The following is a 12154-nucleotide window of genomic DNA, read 5'->3' on the forward strand; positions in this document are numbered from 1 at the left end:
AGCTTTAAACTCCGACTTATTAAATATTACGGTATTAAATACAACTCTGACAACACTAATCACCCTACGTGTTCTCCATATTTAGTTAAATATTATCAAGACTTTATATACATCGTCGTTTAAAGTTAGAAGTGAAATTTTAATGCGTCACGCCAAATTGATATGCGCGTTTTGCTGTCAGAAAGCTTGCCGGCGTCCGTACTGCTCTGACTGCTGACACTTTGCATCAAAGAACCGGTGAAACGCAGCGTTAAACTCCCGAAACATCAACGCTTTTGTGACCAGGAACGATGAGCCGCAGTTATAATGATGAGCTGCAGTATCTGGATAAAATCAGCAGCAACTGTTGGAGGATTAAAAAAGGTTTCGTGCCCAACATGCAGGTGAGACTGTGGACACACGTTTAGCTGCTAACGTGGCTAACGGCTAGCTTACAGCTCACTGTGCAGCCAGTTAGCACATGTTAGCTAGTTGTGTGGACTTTAACCAGGCAGGAACTCCCTTCTGGAATAGTTACAATAATAAAGTTAATGTAGTCATAGTAATCAATACATATTATCCAGGAAATCAGCCGCAAACTAAAGTTAAAATCTGCTGACGTAGCTCAGTGATGCAACCTTTAGCAATGAATGGTTAGCCGAATTAAAGGGTGGATCCGACTGATATGACAACATTAAATATAAATCAGCATGTAACATATAATACGGCTATGTAGTCATCTTAAATATTAATTAACAGTTTTTCGGTTTGACATCAGCAAAGACTGGATTCTTTATTTTTGAGATGAAAACTTATGTTTTTGTAAACACCGAAGATAAATAAAAAATGTGATAAGGATGACGTACATTTGGTTATTAAAGATCTGTGTCCAAAAACACGAGTAAAACCTATACAAAGAATAGCAGACATGTTGTTTTGTAAATAAGTAATATATTTCATAAATGAAATGCAGCTTAAACTGGACCGACCATGAAAATGACATATTATCATTACAGGTTTTATTATATTGAAGCTCAACAATCATCAGAGTCCACATGAACATTTAAAACCAACACATGACTGATTTCTTCATCTTCTCTCAGGTTGAGGGAAACTTCTACGTGAACGACGCTCTGGAGAAACTGATGTTTGAGGAGCTTCGTAACGCCTGTCGAGGAGGAGGTCAGCTGTGCCTCACCTGATCTCATTAACCCACTGAAATCATCCCAGAAGTTTCACCTTATGTATTGTGTCCCCTCAGGTGTGGGAGGATTCCTTCCAGCCATGAAACAAATCGGGAACGTGGCAGCGCTGCCGGGGATCGTACACGTAAGTAGTATGACTACACGAGATTCATCGGTGAAAATGTGTTCAAGGTTGCAAGATGGTTTTTTGCATTTTGTTGTAACTGGACAGCAGAAGCTTCAGACTGAAGATGACATGTCTTTAAACCTGTGATGTTCACACTGTGTTTAATTGATCTACAGAAATCCATCGGTCTCCCTGATGTTCACTCTGGATATGGATTTGCGATCGGAAACATGGCGGCCTTCGACATGGGCGACCCCGATGCTGTGGTGTCTCCAGGTGCGAGAAACTTTTCTAAATTTATCTGATGTTTGTTTTAGACGTTAAAAAGTCTCTAAGACTTAAGAGGGAATTATATCAAACTGGAGATGTTTTGTTGCAGGCGGTGTTGGTTTTGACATAAACTGCGGCGTCCGTCTTCTGAGGACGAACCTGGACGAGGGAGACGTTCAGCCGGTGAAGGAGCAGCTCGCCCAGTCGCTGTTCGACCACATCCCAGTGGGCGTCGGATCCAAGGGAGTCATCCCCATGGGGGCCAAGTAAGGAGGGATCCTCCGGGATTGAGACCACAGAATAAACCCTCTCTGTTCACCTGTGTTACCTGTTCACCTGTGTGTCCTTAGGGACCTGGAGGAGGCTCTGGAGATGGGCGTGGACTGGTCTCTGAGGGAGGGCTACGCCTGGGCAGAGGACAAGGAGCACTGTGAGGAGTACGGCAGGATGCTGCAGGCCGACCCCAACAAAGTGTCCTCCAAGGCCAAGAAGAGAGGCCTGCCGCAGGTATCCCAGCAGCCCCTGGGGCTCATGTTTTCATTTACACCAAACGTATTCTGTCGTTCGAACATGGAAACAGAAAAACAAACAGTTTCTGCAGGTTTTTACAAAGTCTGAGAAAGTCTGTAAGACCAGAGTGCTGGTTCATTAAAGTTAATTTTTGCCATCTTTTGATCTATTAATAGTAATCTTTCTTTAGCACATTTTAAACTTGACACCGCTTGTATGGTGTCCTTTTTTTCAGCACAAACTCTGCTACAAGTCTGACTTCTCATATTGTCAATTTAACAAAGTATAAAGCTGCTAGGAATCTAAAACACAAGAAAAATGACACAGGCGCATATAAAAATGTGCAAATCTGACAGTCCTGATCTCCTTTCAACCAGACTCCATTTAATTAAAGAGTAATTTAACCACAGTAAAACACACTTCAGTTAAAGTCGACAGAAACAAAATAAAACTCACAAAAATTGTCTTGGTTTGTCTCTCCACTGTTCCAACAATTAACAACTCTGGTTTGGTTGAAATTAACCCTTAACTCACCCAGTTAGATGTGAAGACATGCTGCCTCTATACACGCTTAAATCACTGTTTATTTAAATGGAGTCTGGTGGGTTTGGTGATGGTGATTTCAGGCCTGTTTCTAGTTAAACTAAAGGATCTTACTCTTTAACACAAAGCTCTATCTCTGTAGGGGTCCTTTCTATAATGTTGTCAGACACTTACAATAACAATCTGAGCCTGTCAGTGACAAAAACAAACACTTAAGTGGACGTAAACTGACGGTTCGGACAGAGTGGTTACACTGCAGCCTGATTCATGTCCTCCGTGTTCCCCTGTTGTGCTGAAGCTGGGGACGCTGGGAGCAGGAAACCACTACGCTGAGATCCAGGTGGTGGACGAGATCTACAACGACTACGCCGCCAAGAAGATGGGCATCGACCACAAGGGCCAGGTGTGTGTGATGATCCACAGCGGCAGCAGAGGGCTCGGACACCAGGTCGCCACAGGTACAGACACACCTGCTGGAGGACGAGTTTTTAAAGGGGTCAGAGAAGCTTGTTCACAAAGACAAAGAGGGTTTCTGCAGGTTTTTACAAAGTCTGAAAAGGTCCAGATGTTGTTAAAAGAAATAATTAAATGGATAAATGTCGTTGACAGACGCTCTGGTTGCCATGGAGAAGGCGATGAAGAGAGATAAGATCACGGTGAACGACCGTCAGCTGGCCTGCGCTCGCATCACGTCACAGGAAGGACAGGACTACCTGAAGGGCATGGCCGCTGCAGGAAACTACGCCTGGGTCAACCGCTCGTCCATGACCTTCCTCACCAGACAGGTAAACACACCTGGAGCCATCAGTCCTGACTGACGGGTAATTATTCAGAGCAGAAAGCTTTACATGTAACTGTAATTATTTCCAGGCCTTTTCCAAAGTGTTCGGCACGACGCCGGACGACCTCGACATGCACGTGATCTACGACGTCTCTCACAACATCGCCAAGGTGGAGGAGCACATCGTGGACGGGAAGCAGAAGACTCTGCTGATCCACCGCAAAGGATCCACCCGAGCGTTCCCCCCACACCACCCGCTCATCCCCGTAGACTACCAGGTACACACCTCCTCACTGTGTCATGTGACGAGGCTTTAAATGTGCTGCTGCAGATCTGAACTGACGGTTTGTCGTTGTTTTCAGCTCACAGGTCAGCCGGTGTTGATCGGAGGGACGATGGGGACCTGCAGCTACGTCCTCACCGGTACAGAACAAGGCATGACGGAGACATTCGGCACCACCTGTCACGGAGCGGTACGAGTCTTTATATTTATTTATTTACAGGACATCAGTCTGCAGGTTTTCTTTTAGACACATGACATCATTGTTCTGATTAAAGAGCAACTTAGCATCCTTTTAATACACCTGATCAGCAACACGTAGAAAAGTGATATCGCAAAAATACCAGGAAATATCTTGATATTATTTTAGGGCCACATCGCCCACCCCTAACCATATCGTAATATATAATTATCTCCTGACTCCTTCCTCGTCTGTTTCAGGGTCGCGCTCTGTCTCGAGCAAAGTCCCGCAGGAACCTGGACTTCCAGGACGTCCTGGACAAACTGGCTGATCAGGGCATCGCCATCCGGGTGGCTTCACCCAAACTGGTCATGGAGGAGGTGAGGAAGATGTTTTGGATTTACGCTCAGAATGTGGCGCTGATGCTAAAGCTTTTTTAATAGTTTGGCTCATGGCAACAGTTTTGTTAAATTCCGGATGTTACGGGAACAATCTTCCTGTTTGAGTCAATTTTAAGTTTTTTATTTGGCAGTAAACATCTGTATGTAGACGACGAAGGATTGGTGTTATCTGAAGTTGTTTTGTTTTGTTTCCAGGCGCCCGAATCATACAAAAACGTGACAGACGTCGTCAACACGTGTCACGACGCTGGCATCAGTAAGAAGGCAATCAAACTGCGACCAATCGCCGTGATTAAAGGCTGAAGCTGCACGACTCGACGCTTAAAGACTATTTACACTAAACGGGAAGGATGTCATGATGTCCGGTACTCCTGGACAGGGATCTTGAAAAGTAGATGATACTTGCTTTTTTTTGGTGTGTGTGTTGGTTTGGAATGAATTTATGTTGACGGGAAAATGAGATCGAAAAAGAAAATTTAATTTCTAACCTGAAAAAATGTTTTTTTTTGTGTTAATGCCAAATCTGTGATCTGAATAAAGATGGTCACTTAAAACGCCATTGTACTCCATTACAGTGCACTGAGTTTTGGCTTGGTCGCCTTAACTTTGGTTATGTGATGCCTAGAAATAAGTCTAAATGTTGGTGAGGGAGAGGGACGAGAAGAATAAAACAACCAAGGTCTGTAGAAGACCATCTCTGAGCGATGGCTGTTCCTTGAATTCTGTTGATCAATAAATAAAAACAAGAAGTCTGATATCTCATGATTAGTAAACACTTTATTGGTTCTAACAGATGTTCTAACAGAAGGTTTATCTCCATATGAAAAAAATAAAATCAAGATCAACACGTTTCACCATCAATGAACAAAGTCATCAATCTGGCAAAGTTTCTCTCAGACCTCGGTTTCTCCCCTCGGTCTGCTGAAGATAAAATAAAACCAGGCGGTAACCATCTGAGAATTCATCAATAACTTTTATTTCATTCAACACGTCCTTTGAAAAACAGCGGATTCTACTTTAGTGGGTTTACTGAGGAAAAAGACTTCTAGTGTCTGAGTGAATACTACGACGGTACGATGAGGAACACAATCACAATAAAATATCGCTTCAGGTGTTTGTGAGGGGACGTCTGTCGTTCAAGTTGATTTATAGGAGTTAACAGGTGAATTAAGTGCGGGAGAAGTGCTGCTCCTGAGCCCAGTGTGTGTCGGTGCTTTAGTGTTGTTACAGATTAGCATTCGTATGGAGTCCAAACTGAGCCAAAACTCGAGACGTTAGAAGGAATAGTTCAAGATTTGGGAAAAATATTATAGCGTTAAGTAAGTATAATAGAACAACAATAATAATATGCCTTTGTTGTTGAGATGCATATCAATCTGCTGTCTGTGTGTTTGGAACAGAGTCAGGATGTAGTTAGCTTAGCTTAGCACAAATCGTTCCAGTTGTCATCCTAAACCCTCACACTGTGGTTTTACATTTCTGTTTGTGTAAAATACAAACGACAACTACAAAAATGAGGCATAAAGAACTTATTAGTGACCTGTTTTTAAACTTTTAAACTCTCAAGCTATGCTGAGCTAAATTAAGCTAAGCTAAGCTAACCCTGTCCTAACTACGTGCTAAACACAACCTGTAAATCAAACAGAACAGTTTGAAGGTGGATTTTTATCTCTTAAAATAAAGCTATGTTGGCAGTTTCCCCCTGCTTCTATTTTTCAAGCTAAGCTAGGCTAATCATGTCCAACTTCATACTGAACACACATGTAAATCAAATAGCTTTGGAGTTGTTTGAAAGTGGATTTTTGTCTCCTTATATAGAGCTTGGCTAGCAGTTTCTACCCGCTTCCAGTCTTCATGCTAAGCTACGCTAGGCTAAGCAAGTCCTGGCTCCAGTTCCACACAGACGTTACATTGATACCAATTCAAAATCTCATTCTGAGATACTTCTCCAAGATACTGAACTATTCCTTTAGCTAGGCTAGCAGTTTCCCCTGACTTTCAGTCTTTGTGCTAAGCTAGGCTAAACTGATCGATCGATACAAAACCAAAGAAATAAAACCAAATAGTCTCAAAGAAATAGCAAAAATAATACGAGATGTCCACATAACTTAGTAACATTAGCTTAATGTGTTTGGTAAAAACGTCTCAAGTAAAGGTCCACTTATTAACTTTGTCAGGAGTTTTAGCAGGTAGGGGACCTTGACATGAATTTTATTTTGTCAAACTACCGTTTCCAAGGTCAAGATTAAAGTTAATGTCAGATTGTGTTTGTGTTCCCTCAGAACAAGAGCTTCTCTTAATTTCATCCTTTATCATTAAATTCATTTAAGTTTAGTGATATTTTACGTATTTCTAATTATCAACAAAACCCACGTGCAGAGCCAAACAAACTGCTAACAAATAATGTCTAAATACAAATGTGGATTCATCCGCTGCTTAAAATAGTCCCCAGCAAAAACCCTACTTCCTGCGGTCACAGTAACAGTTGAAGAAAAAAAAAAATCACTGTGACCAGCTGTTTAAGGAAATTATTGAGCCTTAAAAAGAAAAATAAATAAACTTATATAACTGTGATTTGCCTCAATTTTAGTGTAATTTGTTGACAATTAGAAAAAAGTAGAACAACACTCCAAACTAGCTTTGTTTTTTTACACCTGTTTGGTCACTTATAATTAAACTCAAAATTTTCAGGCACTTTCTCCAAAGTTTGGGGGAAAATATAAGAAATTTAAAGCCTCAGAAACATCATAAAATCAGATTAACCAAATAACAAGGAATGCACTTAACGTCACAAACTGTTTTTAACAGTGGAACCAGTAAATCTTTTCCTGTAACTGAGATGTCTGACGAGACAGAAACAAGCGGGGCACCACGATATCCAAAGGTTTTAAAGAACAGACGCGTCTGTACAGAGTCAACGGCTAAAATAGCAAAAAAATTATAAGACACAGTTTTTGGAGTTTTTACAGTCGGATCTCGTCGTCTGGCACTGATTAGTTTCCTTACAGCTCCTTCACAGTATTGATCGCAGTGAAGTGTTTGCATAATCAATTAGTCGATCGTCCTGAATTGTCACAAATGCTTGAATACAAAATTAAATCAAGCTGCTTCTGTACACGGGCAAGTTCATTTTGTTTTTACACGAGCTGTACATGGATGAGTGCTGTCGATGAGTTCATGTGGTCGTATGGAAGCTCATCACCGCCGAGAAAAGAAAAAAGATAAAGTGTAGATAAATAAAAATACTCAAGTCACATTTATGATATGATAAATCAAAATTATGACATTTAAAGTCAGATTTAAGAATTATGAGTCAAAGCTTTTCAAATTAAAATGTTTGACTTGTGTCACAATTTGTGTCACAATTTTCAGTTCGACCAAGTCAACACCTTCAAATACAACTTTTTTTTACTTACTTCACTTTTTTAAGAATCAAATTATGAGTTATTAAAGTCAAAATATATATATATATATAAAAGATATTCTGACTTTTTAGCAAAAATTATGTGGTCAAAATAGTCAAAAGAATTATAAAAAAAATTGTGATAAATAAAAATCTGACTTTTTGTGGTTATGTAACACACATATTTAACTTTAGTCAAAATTTAGGATCAAGATTTAGGGTCAAACTTTAAGATACTTAAATTTTGTTATGTCAAAAGTCTGAAAACGTAAAGTATAAAAAGAAAATAACTTTAACTTTTTAAGTCACAATTGAGATTTGCGTGATCTTAAAAGATATAAAGTCAAAAATATAAAAAATTATGATAAACAAAAATACCAGCAAGTCAGAAAAATGATACGAACATAAAATTATGACTTTTGAAGTCACAATTTCGCCTTAATAGACCGAATCCCAATGTGTTTTTACAATAACTTCCGGGTAGAAAACCCCTGCGTCACGTATATTAAAAATGAAATCATCAGTATCAGTTCAAGTGTACTTTACATTTAGAATATTATATTTGTCTTTTCCGAACAGTAACTGAGGTCGTTATTAGGGATGCACCGATATGGATTTTTCAACCGATTTGATAACTGATAATTAGGCATATTTGTATTTTAAAAATAAGTGTATAACCTGTAGTTTATATCATCCGAGGATAAGAAAGGCAAAGATGTAGTGAGAAAATATGAATGATTAATTATTCCATAGGTCTGACCGAACCAAATCAAACTGACATCACTTGCTAACGCTAACTGCTAACAGTTCAGACTCTTCCATACCTACCAAAACTAGGCTGTGAAAAACAGGTAAATTTTCTAGGGTATTGTCGAATGGCCTACGCTTATCAGCTATGACTTTAATTAGCAGAATAATGCATATTATTAAAATGTCCCATTATCGTCCCGATATACATCGTGCACCCCTAGTCGTTACATCGAATCCACCAGAGTCCACCGACTAAAACGGTCAATTTACAAAGCAGAAGACTGCGTTGCTGGTCCATCACTGCCTCAACTGGTTAGTACATAAGGTAAAGCAGACGAAATATTCAGTTGTAGCGTACGCTCACACAGATATTGATTTTCTAGATGGATAGAACACGTTTTGCCTCGTCTACAGCAGGATATTGTTTAGCTCGTGTGCTTCAGTAGATTTGGTTTATCAAATTTGATAACAAAGGTCGCACCGCCATGTTTAACTATATAGCTTTAAATGTTACAGTTACGGCTTGCGACGAAAGTTTTACATTTCTTCACAATTGTAATGAATTGCCAGTTTTCTACCTGGAAGTGTTTGTTGTTGCTGACATGACGTCACTGTTATTCGGTCCGTAAGTCAAATTTGTGCGATACAAAATCAAAATTATGTGCCGTATATGAACTTTGATGTCGTGTCTCATACTTCTGACTCAATGAGTATTTTTACAATTTCTAACTCCTTTTTTTCATTTTTCCGGCAGAAATGATCTTCCATATTTAGTTTCCAGATGGGAATGAAGATTAAAAAAAAACCCAGACCTCGGAACTTTATTTACACTTTTTAACATCTTATTCTCTTATTTACATTTTGTTCCTCCATTTTAAGTCCATTTCCATCTGAAAAATATTCGTCATATTTCCAGGAAACAAAAATACTCCGTGGACTTCATCGGGTCTTCCATTTCAACACAAACTCATCATGAAGGGGCTGAAACGTGAGTATCTACATCCCATCAGGTCACAAATATAAAGAGTGGTTGAGATCATATTTCATGTTAAATTAAGATTTGAGGGAAAATTAAGTCTGTTTTGAACTAAACCGGGAAGGAAGAGGCAGATCGACTCGGGCTGTAAGAACGTTTCACTTCAAACATAAAATCCTCAACACATTAAAAAAAGAAAAGAACTCAATGCCACATTTTAATAAAAATAAAACAATTCAGCCCTTATTTTCTGTCCATTCTGTGGCAACATCCAAATAAACCTCAACTCTAGTTTTGAAATGTGGTTTCTTACGTGAAGGTTCGACTTCGAGTAAAGCTTCGTTTCAGGTGTTCAGATGGTTTTCAGGATAATTACCAAATGTTTCCCGGACAGGCCACGTCCTCTCCCACAGATCTGTGTTTACCTCTAAAAGCCCTTTCCACTTGACGCCACAAAACATCTCCACGTGTCTGATCATCAGTCGAGCTCCTTTAGTCCTCGTGGACAGCTCGTCTCATCGACGGCAGGAGGGATTTATCCGTCCGCCGAGCTTCTGTCCGCGTCCCAACTTTAGACAGATTTTGTTATGCGTTCACTTTTTAAGTGCAAAAGCAGCTCCTATGCTAAGGTCCTTTTTTTGTTGTTGTTGGTGTGAGTGGCGAGTGCGTCCACTTCCTGTGAGTGTCCTTTCAGTCCAACGCGAACTTCCAGTTTTATTTCCTACAGCTTGGCTCGCTGAAAGAACGCCTGCACAGACAGAGGAGGATTATCGATAAATCAAATATCAAAGCTGAGAATCAATCAATCTCTTTATTGATTATAGTAAATGCACTCGTACCTTAATGTAGTTTTTCAGGACTTTGATGTCCGGCTGCTGAAGCACTTGACAAAGCTCCTGTAATAAAGTTCATAACGTAAGAAACTGGAACCATCATTATTACTGCTGGCCTCTCCTGGTGGCTGGGGCCCTGAAAGCTTTCCCTTTTTACCCCCTTATCGGCGGCCATGTTTGTTCTGTACTGGAAATCAGCACTAATGTAAAGAGCACAAGTTAAATGAAGTTTCTATCCCAGTCTGATATCTGTCAGGTCAATATGACGCCCCCAAGCTGGAGCGCAAGGCGACGTCAGAAAGATAATTCACTGATTTTCCCCCGAGTGGTCTCATGTTTTACCTGTGAGATTTCAGGTGACACCTGCAGAGAGGGCAAATACTCCTGCTGCAAGAACTGGATGAACTCCGGCCCCTGAAAGAACAAATACAACTCAACAACTGGGAACAAACTCCTTCATATATCAAATAAATCTAAAGTAATACTTCAACATTATTCTACTTCATTTTCTCAGAACTGTTTTTACCCTTTTGAGATGAATCATTTTCAGCGTGAGCGCACACTCCGACAGCGTCTGAAACACAAACAAGAGACGTGAGAAACAAAATCAAAATCCTGTGTTTGTCGGCTGGACTCTGGCAGAGGAACTCACCAGGACTGTCTGAGCGTCCGAGAGGTCAAAGGTCGGTTTGAGAGGAGCCAGGAAACACGCAGGAACAATGTGTTTGTAGATGAAGTCAGGGAATCCCACCATGCCGTCTTTACCTCCTGCAGGTTTCATCAGAGGACAACAAAACGTAAAAACAAAGACACACTGACGGGGACAATAAAGTAAAATCATCGCAACCAGTTTGACTTCTCACCCCACAGCTCCACCAGTTTGGAGAGGATGATGAAGCAGGTTTTCTGCGCGATGGGATCGGGGAAGTCCACGGCTCCCTGGATGATGGTGAACACAACTCGCTCGATGTTTTCTGCTCCTGAAAAACAAGAACGAAACGCTCACTCAACACGACATCAAATAACTTCCAACTGTGGCGAGAATGTTGACGATCAGTTAAATTAATCTGCAGAGGAAACAGAGTGTCTACAGGTGTCAGACACTTAAATCCAATGCTTTTTAAGATCATTTTAAACCAGATTTAAGACTGATTTTTGACAAATCTTTTTCTTAATCAAGCACTGCAATTTTAGTATAAAGGTAAATAATATATACACAAGTGGCCTCGTGAGGATGTAGCTTTACTGTAGGAATATGGTTATTAGAGTGAGTTAGGCCAACAGGTCAGTGCAGGTATAAAGCAAAGAGACAGTATTAGGTTTCAGTGAAATGAGGACTTTCACACAGAAGAGCTCGACTCATTTGACAAAAACAAGTTAAAAGATGGATGAATAAAATTAGATACTATGTAAGATGTGATTAAGGGCCTGTCCCATTTCTACCCCTTCAATCTTCCACTTGGTATTGAGTGCCTTCGTTTGTGAGATAACCCTTGATGAGGGAAGTGAGAAATATTAGGGTGGAGATCTTTCCCTAAGAAATGAGACACCACTTCATGCAAATCGTCACGCATAGTAGCGACGCAATGAAAATGCCGGCTCCAGCGCTTGTGTTGTGGCATGTGCTATGTTCATTCTTCTCCGTCTGATGAATCAACAGAGAAGAAATGCTGAAAACAGGAGGCGCCTACGATGTCTTCTAGTTCTGATAGATTTTGTTTGGGTAACCCCCAGTTTCCACCAGATGCATGTTGGTTGCGTCTGCGCTCCGGCACGGCAGCGGAGCCGATAGGATTCAATTCTAGTCAGTGTGTGTGTTTCCGCCGGCTGCGGCTGTGCTGCGCTCCAGCGCTCTGGAGCCCTCCGCAACAGACACGCAGGGCTTCTATTTTTGCCAGACGCCAGAGCACAACACAGCAATTCAGCACAGAGCAGA

The 12154-nt window shown here is 40.7% G+C and overlaps 2 protein-coding genes across 2 annotated transcripts in view; one reads left to right on the forward strand and one right to left on the reverse strand.

Annotated features, from left to right (window-relative positions):
• On the forward strand, window positions 1-5018 carry rtcb (RNA 2',3'-cyclic phosphate and 5'-OH ligase). Its single transcript, XM_049567188.1, has 12 exons — window positions 1-383; window positions 1083-1161; window positions 1241-1308; window positions 1467-1566; window positions 1670-1826; window positions 1911-2067; window positions 2912-3071; window positions 3223-3398; window positions 3484-3672; window positions 3757-3867; window positions 4116-4235; window positions 4452-5018. Exons 1-12 carry the CDS (start codon window positions 291-293, stop codon window positions 4557-4559), a joined length of 1518 nt encoding a protein of 505 aa, XP_049423145.1. The 5' UTR covers window positions 1-290; the 3' UTR covers window positions 4560-5018.
• Window positions 5014-12154, reverse strand: part of xpot (exportin, tRNA (nuclear export receptor for tRNAs)) — a 23585-nt gene continuing 16444 nt past the window's right edge. Inside the window, exons 20-25 of the mRNA XM_049567187.1 lie at window positions 11082-11198; window positions 10871-10986; window positions 10745-10792; window positions 10561-10632; window positions 10225-10281; window positions 5014-10133 (exon numbers count right to left, since the gene is read on the reverse strand). Of these exons, the coding sequence (XP_049423144.1) occupies window positions 10107-10133; window positions 10225-10281; window positions 10561-10632; window positions 10745-10792; window positions 10871-10986; window positions 11082-11198 (437 nt within the window). The 3' untranslated portion in view covers window positions 5014-10106. The remainder of the gene's footprint in view (window positions 10134-10224; window positions 10282-10560; window positions 10633-10744; window positions 10793-10870; window positions 10987-11081; window positions 11199-12154) is intronic.

The sequence above is a fragment of the Epinephelus fuscoguttatus genome, linkage group LG22, assembly GCF_011397635.1.
Source record: "Epinephelus fuscoguttatus linkage group LG22, E.fuscoguttatus.final_Chr_v1".
In the NCBI taxonomy this organism is placed as follows: Eukaryota; Metazoa; Chordata; class Actinopteri; order Perciformes; family Serranidae; genus Epinephelus; species Epinephelus fuscoguttatus.